The sequence below is a fragment of the Ipomoea nil genome, unplaced genomic scaffold (genome assembly GCF_001879475.1).
Source record: "Ipomoea nil cultivar Tokyo-kokei standard unplaced genomic scaffold, Asagao_1.1 scaffold1315, whole genome shotgun sequence".
In the NCBI taxonomy this organism is placed as follows: Eukaryota; Viridiplantae; Streptophyta; class Magnoliopsida; order Solanales; family Convolvulaceae; genus Ipomoea; species Ipomoea nil.
In genome coordinates, this window is record NW_017617743.1 from 1 (window position 1) to 16,096 (window position 16,096).

General features: G+C 35.1%; 1 protein-coding gene across 1 annotated transcript; it reads left to right on the forward strand.

The window, feature by feature from the left end:
• The first annotated feature begins 8,678 nt into the window (after nt 1–8,678).
• LOC109185127 (putative late blight resistance protein homolog R1B-23) lies at nt 8,679–11,330 on the forward strand. Its single transcript, XM_019335101.1, has one exon. The coding sequence runs from the start codon at nt 8,679–8,681 to the stop codon at nt 11,328–11,330; it is 2,652 nt and encodes an 883-aa protein (XP_019190646.1).
• Nucleotides 11,331–16,096: the final 4,766 nt, after the last annotated feature.

Sequence of the window (16,096 nt, forward strand, 5' to 3'; positions counted from 1 at the left end):
CTCGTGTACTAAGAACCAATACACACCTTTGGCAAGACACCCCATATTTCAGGCATTAGTAGGAAAACTTCCTACGTACCCACAATTTGTAAGAATTTCATGCGGGTAACCCTATTTTAAAGGTACTTACTTGTCCAAAGTATTGTCTCACCCCACACACTTTGAGGTAGACTCGAACTTATCAACGTCTTGATATTTATGTTCGGCAACAACGTTCGATTGAGGTGAATACCGTGTCGTACGCTCGAGTACGATACCAATGCTTGCGCAGAAATCACCAATAGGTGTTTAATGTTCACCACATCGATCGCTCATAACCGTATTAATCCACGATTAATTTGGTTTTCTTTATTCTTATAAAGAATAAACGTGTGCTACCCGTTAGCACACCTCGTAGGTGCGAACAAATCAGCACTTACGAATCCATTCGGTATTGATCGAAGCCAAAACCACGAATCAATGCTTCTGACATTGAAGCATTATTCGGTGCTTAGCAAAGCACTACTCAGTTGTTATCAACATTTATCACCGTTTGGTTACCGAGGCACCAAATCTGTTTTGTGAATTTAAATGAACCAATCGGTTGCTTTATAATTCAACAACACAAAGAGTTGCTAATTATCTTAAGCACACTCCAGTATTATCCAACTTCATGATTAAGCAAAGTAAAGCTTGATCACAACTCTTCCTAGCTAAGTGCTAATCTCATAGCACTTTACAGTGCTAAATTTAATTACACTCCACAATGCTATTTTAAAGTTTGGATGTCCAGTGCTGTTAAGCACTACAATTAGCACTTCAACAATGCTAAATTCAATTAGCATTTTCCGTTAAGCTCAAGCTTAATTCTGACGTCCCCAACAATTTGTCTCAAATTATATTTCATACTAGTATAATTTGGTTTTTGATCAAGTTAATTCTAACACAACTAACGGTATCAAATCAACTAAATTTTCCGACTAGTTGAATCAAGCTTATATAATCGTACTACGAATATTATTTAAAGTATTCAACACTTGAGCTGTGACGCTCACGATTATATAGTTATCCCAATTTTGACAAATTGATTTTACTTTGAAATCTATATCGTTCAACCATGAACTAGAACCGAAGTCCTTACGAGATTTCAAACATGTAACGCGCTTGTTACAATTCGTTCCGGCCGTTAAGCCATTTTAACATTATTCCAAATAATTCTACTTGATGCACTAGGCATCCATATTGAATCATTTCATATATACAATTAACATTATTTCATCAAATAATTCGTATGTACTATGATTCAATAACTCAATGGAACAATTCATTTTTATTCTATAATAAAAATGTATCACAAGGGTACTACAACATTTATTTAACAAATAAATAAATAGGAAAATTCATTGGAAACAAATTCCTTATTCCTATCTCGTAGTAGTCCTTCAAACCCGTGTGTCTTGTTCCATTGTTCAACCATCCACTCACGAAGGGTGGTCCCATAGCGCACATCGGGGGTACCTGTTAAAGAAACCTTGGTTGTGACCTCACTCGTCCAACCATCCACATTCTTTAACCCAAGCGAAGTTGTCCGCAACCTTTTCACTAGGATGACGGTTCGCTTCATAGTGGCTGCTCACTTCTTCTTCATAATCATTTTCAGGCCTAAACTCTCGTTTGCCTTTCCTTTGATTATCGTTGAAGACGTTCGTCACAATATAGTAGTCCTCAGACCATGTAGTGATCAAACCATCATTGGATCCTTCGTGGCTTTTAGCTGATCCACTAGGCATCACAATAGGTACCAACTGTGTGCCGTTAGCCACTAGCCTACCGGTTTGTGAACCAAGGTTCTCCGGAGCACTATCGTGTGATTTTGCAACTCCCATGAAAATATCATTTCCAACGTTGCTGCCGTCAACCGGCATCTCGGAATGTGCAACATCGTTGCAGTTCTGACCATTTGAATGTGCACCACGAGCAACATTCACGGTTCCAATACTCTTGGAGTCCATCGACTTGTTCATTATCAAAAAATAAGGTTTTAAGATTGTTGGAAATAATGAACCAAATTCGATTTAATATCGCAAAATAATATTTATATTTACACACAAAATTATATAAAATATTATTTGATATATATCTAAAATATATATATATACACACAAATATATATAAATCAGACCCCCACGGTTATATACGTCTATATCTACGAAAAAGATATATGTATATCAACCAAAATGGAATTATAATCATCGGATTATAATTCCAACCAAAAGAAAACAAAGTGTAGTACAAGGATTTTAGCTTAGAAGCATAATCCCAAAACCCGGAGAAGAAAGAAGAGTGGCGCGGCTTCTGTTTGGTGTAGGGTTTTTAGCACGAGTCAGGCGAAGTGCCCATTTTCCTTAAAACCTTATTTGCGACCTCCCAAAAGTTCTAGGAGCGTTGTGGCCTTGGCTTCCCAAGATAAAACATGCTACGATTCGACGTTTGAGCACCCAAACGAACGAACCCGGCGAACTAGAGCAAAGCCTTGAACACGCAAAGAAAGGAGTAGGAGCAGAGTTTTGAGAAGAAAACAATTCATGTGTTGTGTGTTCTTGTTGTGTTTCACTTGTGCTTATAAATCTGCTACTCCAACAACAAACTTATATAGGAGATTGAGGTGTTAATAGCATTCAACAATAGCATTAAATCTGATTTAAAAATCAGATTATAACCTTCAAAACTGACCATTTAACATGGAGATTAATTCTCTGTAACAGCTGAATTAACTCATTCAAACAGTCAGGTGAATAGTATAGACACGTACCACTCAGGTAGGTGAATAGTATTTCGGAAGACCAGAACACTTACACTTATGCTCGCAAGGCCTATACAAATTTTCAGTCAATCTCAGTTTGGGATTTGATTTGCACCCCTCTACACGCGAGAGAGAGCCTCTATGCTATACAATTCAATAAGCTTTAAAAGTGCTCTTGTATAAATAGTGGGGTAAATCCTCTTCCCAAACCAATGTGGGACAAAAGCTTCACTTTTTCCCTTCATTTTTTCAACTCAAATGGGTCTACTTTGAGAATCAATATCTCATTCACCAATTATCCGTTTTGAGCGTACAATATATCAATCTCTTCGTCTCACTATGAAGAACCCGAATCCACTTTGACCCGATCCAAATCGGAAGTGGACCCCACTAATAATTGTACCACAAAATAGCTACTTAAAATGCCATTTTAATGCTATTTTTTCAACACTGTCAACTAGTTAACTTATAGCCTTAATGGTTGTTGTACTGTTCATTAGAATACTTTTAACTACTGAACATAGCTTGTTGGTGTTGGTCATTGATTATGATTGTATGTAAAACAAATGAATTCTGCATTGTTCACAAGCCATAATGTAAAACAACATATATTAGATCTCTTAATGCATATTGATAGTATGTCTCACATTTTACTTATAATTTATGAATCTATTACTTTTGCTTAACATATGGAGTAATGTATCCCAATCTCATTAACAGTCACTTTTATTTATAATTTATGAATCTATGACTAGTGAGCCCTCTGACCGAGTCGAAGATTGAGTTTCAAGGTGGTTTGATGTATCTGTGCTGTTAAACTCTATGTTGTCGTATTTAATTTGTAATTGGTTGATTTGTAATGTAGGTACCCGATGAAGGAAGCAAGTACCAATCTTTCACAAGGGAGTGGAAAGTAAAATTCATCCTCTAGTCATCATGTTAATGGATAATCTTCTACATGATATGCAATTAGATTACTATAATATTTTTTATTAGAGGCAACTGTAAGTAGTTTCATGATTTATTTTAATTGGTAGCTGAATTTCTAATGGTGTGTCTAAACTGAGTATACTAAAATTTTGTATGGACATGCACCAAATTTTGTATTGGCATAATGAAAGTTGTCTCATGTCCAAATGAAGAAAAAGTAGATTTAATCTTTGTGACTCTATTTCTTTTTTGAGTAAAAGACATTTTTGGTCCTAAATTTATAGTGGCTTGGACAATTTTAGTCCTTTATAAAAAAAAATTGCCATTTTATGGACAAAGTTATTGTGGCGAGGACATTTTTGGTCCTCCGTCTATATTTCTGTTAGATAACCGTCTGAGAGAGGGGTAATTACGTCAATTTAGGCTATCTCCTTCTATCTATTATATCTATGTGTGTTTTGTTTTCTTCTCGGTCATAATTCGAAGGAGTCGGAGAGTCCAAGTTGCAGTTGTACGAAGAAATTGCCGGAGAATCGAAGCCGCCAAACATGTTACTAATCAAATAGATAAAAGGAGAATCGAAGCCGCCAAACACACATAGATATAATAGATAGAAGGAGATAGCCTAAATTGACGTAATTTCCCCTCTCTCATATGGTTATCTAACAGAAATATAGACAGAGGACCAAAAATGTCCTCGCCACAATAACTCTGTCCATAAAATGGCAATTTTTTTTATAAAGGACTAAAATTGTCCAAGCCACTATAAGTCTAGGACCAAAAATGTCTTTTACTCTTCTTTTTTTGGCTCTCTCTTTTCCTTCTTTTACTTAAAATGCCTCAGCTCCTGTTAGCTCTATGAACTTGCTAGACTGCCAAACCAATTATAACCACCTAGGTTTGTTTTACTAGTTGTGTTGTCGTTCATGTTATGTGTTCCATGAGTATTTTCTTTTATATATTCTGTATTATTCCTACTTGTGCATACACTATATTTTAATCTTACGTCCAATTGGGTTCCTTTCAGGTTGAAAGATGGAATAAACAAAGGGAGACTGGGACTTTCCGAAGGCCACTTTAACTTGATGTGGATTTAGACAATGTTGATCATCTTCTTATGAAATTTGGCCTTTTGGTTTCCTTTTGAATGTCAATGGATTAATAAGTATTCTTGTACTATCTTCTTAGAAACCTCTCTCTCATTGTTGCAGATGAATCAATGGATCCTGAAACAATTTAATGTTGTTGCTCTTTTTTCTCAGAACTATTAGCTTCTAGTATATAAAGATTCTTTGTTTTTTTGTTACAATTATTTGACAAATATAAGTTACAATTGAATTTTGTTCCAATTAATGTGTACATAGAGTTTATTTATGATTGCAATATAAAGATTTAAATAATAATTATAAAAATATAATAATGTAATTATAAAATATTTAGCGACACTTAATTATGAAAACAAAAAATTATTTAACACCACTTAGTAACCGCCACTAAAATTTTTAAAAATAAATAAAGAAAAACATTTAGCGACACTTAATGGCCGCCACTAAAATTTAAAGAAACAAATAAATAGATTTATTTAGCGGCGGTTACAAAACCGCCTCTAAAAGCAAAAGAAAAGTACCTCATTTTAGTGGCAGTTTTGTATCTGCCGCTAAAGGAAAAAGAAAATTACCTCATTTTAGCGGTGGTTTCAAAACCGCCGCTAAAAGCAAAAGAAAAGTACCTCATTGTAACACTGGTTATGTAACCGCGGCTAAATGCATTCAAAACCACCGCGAAATAAGTTTTTCATTAATTCCCGCGATTGTAGAAAACCATCACTAAATACTTCGCAACACACTATTTAGACACGATTGAATAACTGCCGCTAAACACAATAGTGGCGGTTTGTAACCGCCGCTAAACGTTAAAAAAAAAATAGTCGCTAAATGCCTTATTTGGTGTAGTGAAATATTAACTGCATGTATAAAATATGTCAACGGCAGACACATAACATATTAACCAACATCTCATGTGTTTGCAGTTATCATGGTCTCATGTGTCTGCAGTTATCAAGAAACCATATGAGAAGAAGATATTTTAAATAGATTTGGCAAATAAAACAAAAATAATATTGATTGCAGTATAATGCTCAAACAAATAATTACTCGGAGTAACGAGTTATCGATCCACAGGGAAGTGGGGCGTATCAAGCACTAGCTACTAATCTATTCTTGTGAAGCTAATCCTAATGATTATCATGGATGGTTGATTAAAATAATTAAAAAAAGTAGCAGGTTTGTGAAAACAATAGAGAGAGAATGAGATTCCTGGAATTCAAGTATTTAATCACCTAGCTAGTGACAACCTTATGAACAATATTAAAACTGGGGTTTAAACAAGTGTGAGAATGCAAATATGGTATAGAGTTACTCCTGTAATCTCTAACCCTAGTGAATATTCACTCATGTTATATAAACACCCAACAATATAAGAACAAGCATTCATAATAAACTCCTAACTATTACCATCTCCCGATGTACAATAATCATGAATCAAACTCCCTAACATATATGCCCTCTCCAAAGGTGCAACAGTTAAGTGTAATTGTGTGTACTCTCAATTATGCCTAACTCCCGTTCTGACATAAATAAAGCTATGAAACAAGTAATTCGGGCCTTGAGCTACTAGCAACAACAATATAATCACAATTGCAACATAACTTATAACCCAAATAATAATATATTGAAGAATATGATAAACATGCACATAGGTTCATAAACACTTTTTACCCATAAATCTCTAATGGAATTTAGCCAAGCATGGCTAAATTATACATAGCAATTATAATAAAGAGTTTACAAATAATCTAAAAGAGTACAAGAATAAACGAAGTGATTTTCCCAAATCTCCCTAGCTTTCTTCTTGCTTCCAAAGACAACTTGTAGATCTCAATTCTCCTATTTCTTGTCTCCAAAAGTCTGAATAATTCTCTCTAGGGGTGAACCGAGGCGGGGTTTTATAGCGGAAACCAAACCGGGGCAAAATAGGAAGCTTTCCGCCCAAATTTAGAAGCTGCCAAATATCAGACTCGATGCGTCGATTGGTAGCTCGACGTGTCGAGTCTGTGGCATCGTATTTCACAGCTCGGCACTGCAACTTCTCGACGCATCGAGCATTTGGCTGGACTCCCGAATCGCTACTGGAACTTCTCGATGCGTCGAGTTTGCTGAGCTCCGATCGGATTGGCTTCTGGAATATTTGGACATGTCGAGCCATTGGCAAGACGCATCGAATCTTGCGTTTCAGCACCATCCGGTCCATTTCGGCTCCAAACTCGTCTGAAATTTCCCTTGCTTTTGCACTTGACCTACAATGGTTCCAAAAACACTAATAAACACCATAAAACATTCAAAACCAGTGTAAACAATATCAAAATTAGAAAACAAGGAAATATGCAATTATTGTGACATTTTCTTGAACTTAAACCCAACAAATATAATCAAACTATCACTAAAAACATGTACAATTTGGCTCACATCAAATATAATAGAAGAGAATAGAAACAAGATGATATGATACACATACCAAGCTCAACCTCAACTTCTTCAGACGTGGAAAAAACACTGTACTACTTACTAATACATTTTTCAATATAAATAAACAAATAAATAATTAAAAAAATAAATAACTAAATAAATAAATAAATATATATATATATATATATGTGTGTGTGTGTGTGTGTGTGTGTGTGTGTGTGTGTGTGTGTGTGTATATGTATGTATGTATGTATGTATATATAGGTTCAGGTGCGGTTGTCGCGCCCAGGCGCAGTCGTGCGATGAGAGGAGAGCCATTGATTTTGCTTAAATCAACGTTCAAGATTACCAAAAAAAAATTTAAAAAATGAGGTGACAATTTGGTAATTTTTGCATCTATGTCAAATTTAAGGTGCGTGGTTTTTGTGCTTAAGGTGCGTGGGTTTTGTGCTTTATGTGCGTGAGTTTTGTGCTTAAGGTGCGTGGTTGTGTACTTAATGTGAGTAGTTGTTGAAACTTATGGTGCGTGAGTTTTGTGCTTAAGGTGCGTGGGTTTTGTGCTTAAGGTGCGTGGGTTTTATGCTTAAGGTGCGTGGGTTTTGTGCTTAAGGTGCGCGAGTTTTGTGCTTAATGTGGGTAGTTGTTAAAACTTAAGGTGAGTAAGTTTTCTTCTTAAGGTGTATTGTTTTCCTTAAGGTGCGTAATTTGTATGCTTAAGGTGCGTAAGTTGTGTGAAACTTGGTGAACCATTTTAAAACCTTAGGTGCGTGGTTTGTGTTCTTAAGGTTCTTTGTTGTGTGTTTGAAGTGCGTGATTTGTGTTCTTAACATGTTTTGTTTGTGTGCTTAAGTGCGTGGTTTGTATACTTAAGGTGCGCCATTTTAATGTTTAAGGTGCGTCCTTCGCACAACCGCACAGGAAGTCTAACTTGCACCTGAATCTTTCCCTATATATTTATAATGTATACATAGTAGGCGGATTTCTCAGGCCTCGTCAGCCCTCCAAAGCCCGCCATTTCGAGTGACGGCCGGGCTAAAAAGCCCACCAAAAAAGGGGCAATAAAATTCAATGGCCATCCCGTCTTTTTGGCAGGACGGGCTAGCGTAGCGGGCTAAGCCTATTTTGACAGGTCTACATTAATATTATAAACGGTCATACATGAAATTGTGTTTGCAAAAAGATATCATTCCTAATCCTGTTCACTCAATAATTTGGGCAGTAAGTTGACTTTTAATTCAGTATGGACTTTCATGTGCTTAACAGTTTTGCTGAGTTGTATGATTGCATTAAAAAAATTGTAAAAATTCAAGCATGTACATGCACGATGAGAATCCAGCTAGCTCCATATTAATGGCCCTTCAAACATATATACATTCTCATCAATTACTCAGAAACATATCAGTCAGAGAGAGTACGTGTGAGAGAAAAACATAGAAAGAGAGATGGCTTGTGTTGCATTGGCTTCTCTAATGGCAACAATCGACCTTGAGTTCCGAAAACCAAACCACAGAGTGTCTCTTCATGCTGAAAAGCCATTGAATTCTCTGTTTGAGAAGCTTTCTTCTTTGCAAGCCTTTCTGGAGAAGGAATACAACAACGGTGGTGCTCCAGCCCGTCATCTGGCAATCAAAATCAGAGACTTTGCGCTCAAAGCTGAAGATGACATTGAGATACAACTAAGAAGCTTTCTTCTAGCCCAAGACGGAAAGTGTCAAGCCAAAGCTCGTGGGGAACTCCATCAAAGCTTGCGAAAAGCTGCAGAAGATGCAGAAGAGCTGTCCAAGATTATTAACAACAGCAGAAGCAGTGAACCCGAAGCAGCCATGACCAGTGAAACTCATCCATCCATTCATTGGTTGAAACCTGAGAATGTTGTGTTGGATGGACCATCCTTGCCATGCTCTCCAAATCTTGAGGATCAATTTAATGAAGATGCCTTCAATGCGGTAAAAAAGATGTTATTCTATACCTTTGAGCCAAAAAACATAGTTTCAATTGTAGGATTGCCAGGCATTGGCAAGACTACTTTGGCTAAAAGAGTCTATGGCTCAGATATGGCAGAAGGTTACATTCGAGCTTGGGTTACTGTGCCTCAAGAGTACAAGGGAAACACTCTTTCTCAACTAATCAAAGAGAAATTACACAAGCACTTGGGAGGTAGGCATATGTATTTTCTTGTTTTGGATAATATACCAAACACCCGAGTTTTGGGTGATATCCTAACATGTCTTCCTAATGCTTCATACCAAATACGTATATTGCTGACAACTCAGTTCAATGCTGTTGGTTGCGATGCTGCCACATTTGGCAATGTGCATAAAATGTGCATATTGGATCCAAACAGAAGTTGGGATCTATTTTGCAACAAACTCTCTCCCAAAGAGCTAAGAGCACCAAAATTTGTAGAAATCGCCAAACATGTTGTGAAGGAATGCGAAGGGTTGCCACGGTCAATTGTTGCGGTTGCAGAGCATTTTTCTAAATGTGATTACATTTTAAAGGAATGGATGAAGATTGAAAAGGAAGTCGAGACATTGGGACCTCTATACAATGATGCCGAGCACTTAAGTAAGCTTACTCTATCCTACAATCAATTGCCCCAACATTTGAAAGTTTGTTTTTTACATTTTGCAGTCTATCCAAAAGGCTTTAAAATCAATGTGAAAAGGCTTATTAGGATATGGATTGCTGAGGGATTTGTGAGGCAAATGGAGTGTAAGGGATTTGGGAGGCAATTGGTCAAGGATTTAGAAGAGGAAGGTTACTGCTATTTAGATGGTCTTGTTCATAGTGGTCTGGTCTCAATCAGCAAATGGGAACATAAGATGACTAATGTTTGCTGGATACATAGCTCCTTATGGGACTTCTGTACGAGAGAAACAAAAAAAGAGGGTCTCCTATGTGCGGCGTATACTCGAAAAGATTTAGGATTGCCATTAGACATGTTTGTGAATTCATGTCGTTGGTTAAGTTTATACTCGCATAGGTTGGATTATTATGCGCTCTTTACTACAAATAACCCTTGCTCTCTTTTCTTCTTTCAAGGAGATGTTGGAAAGTCGGTATCTTTCAAGCTATTAAGAATTGTAGATTTGAGTGCACTTCAAATCTTCGAAATAGTGCCATTGCATTTAAGAGATTTAGTTTTTCTAAGATACCTATCTGTACCACCGTGGTTTGAGGGTTTAGACGATGTAGTGTCAAACAATCAGAATTTGCAGACAATTATTGTTTGTGGTGGTGAACCACAACTACTTAAAACTGGCCATTTGTCATTCAGAATTTGGGAGTTACCACATTTAAGGCATCTTGAACTTGGCAATTACTATGAGGTGGATCCTCCAAACAGGAATATTGAGCAATTACAAACATTATCGTGGGTTAGTCCAACTCATTTCACTGAAGAGGTGTATAAGAAGTTCCCAAACTTAGAATATCTCAAGGTTTACTATAAAGGTGCCTTTGATGAGCCATGTAGCAGCCCTGGACCTTGCAGAAACCCCACCATCAATTTTGATTATATTAGGTATTTGTCGAAACTCGAGACACTTACCGTTATAATCCCAGAAAACAGTATGACCCATCTAGAGCAACTAGTGTTTTCTACAAGGCTGAAGAAGTTGAGGTTGAGCGGGACTAATCTCCCTATAATGAAGTTTCCAAGGGTATTGAGAGCTTTAAAGGTGCTCAAACTAGAAAACGCCTTCTCTGACCTAGTGTGGGGATCATTTGAAGAATTTTATAACTTAGAAGTGTTGCTCATTGAGGCTACAAATCTCCAGAAATGGGTGGTCAAGAGCACCAATTTCCCAAAATTAAGTTGTCTAATCCTAAGACGTTGTTATCGTTTGGAAGCGATCTTATTTGAAGTTAGATATATTGACACTCTAAAGACAATTAAGGTGGAGCAGTGTTCCCCTTATGTTGTCGATGTAGCCATGAAGATTCTGGAGGAGCGAAAGTGGCTTCGGAAAAAGTCAAACGACCCTTGGGAGGCGTACAATATCAGGAAAGCGCGCCTAAATCGAGTTGATGCTTTCTATACGCCACTTACTGTTGTTGTCGACGACGTGATTCATGATGTTCAATTTTAATTCGCTGTTGTTGGATCTTCCGTATGTAGATTTAATTATTAAGCAATGTTGTTTGATTGCTAGGGACATTGGGAACATGTTTGTTCACCATGTCAAAAGGTTAGCGAATCAAGTAGCTGGCACGGGCAACTAGTTCATCGTTTGTCCTTGGGTCTTGGAACTCTTCACCACCTAGTTGTATTTCACACTTATTTATTAATTAATGCATATTGGTTGTTTGGTCTTCAAAATGGCACCTCTATGACTCTCTCAAATAGGAGGTCACAGATTCAACAAATACTATATTGTAATAGAGTCAATATTACTCAAGAAAACAAAGAAATAACTATGAAAATTTATGTTTAAACTATCCAAATTAATTATTTTAGTATATAGTCATTAACTCTTTTTATTTAAATTTATATATATTCAAATTTGCTAGGCCCCCGCCAAGGCCCGCGGGGCGACCTGTCTTAGGCCCATATTTTGGAGGGCTTTTCAGTTCACTCCTGCCCCATCGGTTCATTTCGACAGCCTACATTAATGTTCTGGCATAACATTGTTAATCCCTTAAGCTATGGACAAGAGCTGTAAAAACAGGCTTTAATTTATTTGCCGCCTCGCCCCACCCCTCCCACGGGCTTTATTTGCTGGCTCGCCCCACCCTTCCTCAATATAGGCAAGTGTGGGTTTTGATTTTAGAGGACCACTTCACTTGGCAATCGTTATACCGTGTACCACGGCGCACATAGCACTATGCGTCCCGCGCCTCCCAAAGCGACGTCGTTTTGGGATGCGCGGTAGGGAGTTGACGTGATTATGTGTATTTGTTTATACAATTATGTGTATTTGTTTATACAATTATGTGTATTTTTTTTATACAGTTATGTGCGTTTGTTTATACAATTATGTGTATTTTTTATACAGTTATGTGAAACGACGTCGTTTTGCATCAGGGCGCACAATGCAATGCGCGTCCTGGTGCACGATATAAATTGCCTTCACTTGGCCCGTCGGCCTAGGTGGGGCGGTCCTAAGTTTGGCCCACCTATATATATTTGTTTTAATAGAAATATATTATTATGTATAATGATTTTTAAATTTTAGGGTAGCTTGTGGTGATATTCTAGGATTATGAGGTCTATGGATTGAATCTTATCAATAGTACTAGTTTTTTGTTGGGTACTATGGTTGAAAATTCCCAAAAATAATAATCCTACGAAAAGATTAATATTATATGGGAAAACAGAAAGAATTGGGAAGGAAAAGGTTGAGTGTTTGGGTAAAGGTTTAGCACGAGTTCGAACACAAAGTTCTTTTCCTTAAAACTTTATTTGCTACCTCCCACAAGTGCTAGGAGCGTTGTAGCCTAGGTTTCCCAGGATAAAACGTGCTACGATTCCTTGTTTAAGCACCTAAACAAGGAACCCGGCAAACAAAGCAAAGCTTAGAACACTGGTTGGCTAAAAGAAGAGAGTAGAGGCAGAGTTTTGAGATGAAAAAGCTACTGGAATCCCTTTTGTTTCTCACTGTGTAAAATGCTATTGCTTCTACCTCTCTTTATATAGGGATGTTGGAGTGATAGCATTCAACATGGCCATTAAATTGGTGTTAAAACCAATTGTGTAACACCTGTAACGGTCACCACTAAGTAGGATTAAACTCAGAATTTAAAATTGGAATTAAAACAATATTAATTCCGTAACAGATGAGTTTACTCTTCTGCACTTTCGGGTTTCAGACCGTTGGGGTGCAGGTTCACACGGGCCAGCCCATTTCCGGACGACATTCGTGCCCGCAGGTGCTGGCGCACGCGAGCTCGGGCTTGATTTCAAGCCTTTTTGATGTCCTCTAGTTGGACCCCCCCCCCCCCCCCCCGCGCGAGAGAGCCTCTATGCTATACAATTCTACAAGCTTGAAAAGAGCTCATGTATATAAGGGGGGCAAATCTTGTTTCCAAACCAATGTGGGACAAAGTCCTACATTTTCCCTTCATTTCCCAACTTAAATGGGTCTACTTTGAGAATCAATATCTCATTCACCCATTATCCGTTTTGAGCATACAATATATCAATCTCTTCGTCTTACTACGAAGAATCCGAATCCACTTAGACCCGACCCAAATCGGAAGTGGACCCCACTGATAATTGTACCACAAAATAGCCACTTAATATGCCATTTTAAGCTAATTTTTCCAACATTTTTTACGCGCATTGTGTGAATGGATAATGCCTAATGATTATTTTTATATAAGTATTCTAAAGTATATCAATGCAAGATTATAATCTAAACAGCTAATTTTTTCAAATATCTTTTTACCAACCGTTGATATAATTCGCTGGTCAAATCCGCTAATATAATCCGCTAACGCTAACCGCTAACTACTGGTTGTCAAATAAGGACATTGCGAGATAGTTCTCACTTCAATTTGTTGTGTGATTTGAATACTCTCTTTGACAACAAATCCTTCGAGTAGTTAATATGATTGGCTTTATTAATGATATTTTTTTTAATTTTTTCATGATATTAATAAAATACTTGATATGTATATATATATATATATATATATATATATATATATATATATATATATATATATATATATATATATATATATATATATATACTAGTTTTTTACGCGCATTGTGCGATTGGATAATGCCCAATGTTTTTTTTTTAAATAAATAGTTTAAAGTATATCAAGGCAAGATTATATTGGATTGTTCATGCATAGATAATTGAATGTTAAATTTGCGTATTTAAATAGGCAATTCTAAGTTTACAAATGCAAGCTAATATAATCAAGATTGATTATAATTGTCAATAAAATAATTGTATAGGTATACTTAAAACCAAATACGGGACATAAGGGAGAGCAAACAAAAATTAGGGCATAAAATATTAAATATATACTAATATTGAAGAGCTAACTGCTGATTGCCAAACAAGGACATTGCGAGATATTTTCCCACTTCAATTTGTTGTGTGATTTGAATACTTTTTTTGTCAATAAATCCCCCAAGTAGTTCATATGATTGGCTTAATTTTTTTTAAACAATTATTATTATTATTATTATTATTATTATTATTATTATTATTATTAAATATATGTATACCCTTAGGTCATTTTACATGTTAATCTAAACAGCTAATTTTTTCAAATATCTTTTTACCAACCGTTGATATAATTCGCTGGTCAAATTCGCTAATATAATCCGCTAACGCTAACCGCTAACTGCTGATTGTCAAACAAGGACATTGCGAGGTAGTTCTCATTTCAATTTGTTGTGTGATTTGAATATTCTCTTTGTCAACAAATCACTCAAGTAGTTAATATGATTGACTTTATTAATTATATTTTTTTAATTTTTTTATGGTATTAATAAAATATTTGGTAAATAAATATATAGGATTATTTTGTATTATAACTTTGATATTTAATTAAAAAATAGTGCACAAAAAAGATAATAGACAATGTAGTGAATATAATCAATTGATGAATTTGAATGTATAGAATTTTTTACATTGGAGAAATATAAAGACAATATAACTAATAAAATTATTTCTCTTAATTAATTTATTGATAATGAATAAATTTTTGTTTTTAATAAAGACATTGTAGGGACAATGTAGCGAATATAATCAATTGATGAATTTGAATGTAAAAAATTTTTATATTGGAGAAAAATAAATACAATATAACTAATGGAATTATTTCTCTTATTTAATTTATTTATAATAATAATTTTTTTAAAAATAAAGACATTGTAGACACATAATTCTATTCTAAATTAAAGAAATGCATATGTATTATTTTTTGTTGTAGCTACTAAATTATTATTTAATTTAATAAGAGTAAAATAGAGTACTAATTATGCCAATTTTAATTAGAATGGGGTTCGAACCTAAGACCTTTCTTATTGAAAGCAATGAGTAAGTTAACGGTGAACTAACAGAAATTAATGGAAAAGTTAACGGATAATCATATTCATTAAGGATAAATTAGGAAATTTAAATGAAAAAAAAAATAAAATCTGATCAATCTGAGCCATTCATTTGATTAAAAAACTTGACCGCCATTGTTTCTACCCATTATAGGCCTAACTCTCTTGGGCTCTTATTAGTATAGTATAGTATATATATATATATATATATATATATATATATATATATATATAAAACACAAAAATAGTTTACAAAAAAAGATAATAGAAAATGTAGTGAATATAATCAGGTCAAAGTATCTATGAGGTCCCTGTACTATAGTGTTTTGTTCAATTTAGTCATTTTACTTTAATTTTGTTCAATTGAGTCCCTTTACTTTTAAAAGCGAAACAATTAAGGACAATAGTTGATGTGGAGCTGACATTATATATGTCACGTCATCATACTTACATGCTAACTCATTATTTCTCTTAATTAATTTATTGATAATGAATAAGTTTTTTTAATAAAGACATTGTAGGAACAATATAGCGAATATAATCAATTGATGAATTTGAATGTAAAGAATTTTTATATTGGAGAAAAATAAAGATAATATAACTAATGAAATTATTTCTCTTATTTAATTTATTGATAATGAATAATTTTTTTTTTTTGAATAAAGACATTGTAGATACATAATTCTAAATTAAAGAAATGCATATGTATTATTTTTTGTTGTTGCTACTAAATTATTATTTCTCTACAAATCTAATAAGAGTTAATAATGTTAGGCCCGTAACTGGAACAAAAAAATGTCGGTATAATTTTTGTTTCTTAAAATGAATGATTCATATTATTTT

Coding starts and splice junctions, on each gene's coding strand:
- LOC109185127 (XM_019335101.1), top strand. CDS start 8,679: ATGGCTTGTGTTGCATTGGCTTCTCTAATGGCAACAATCGACCTTGAG.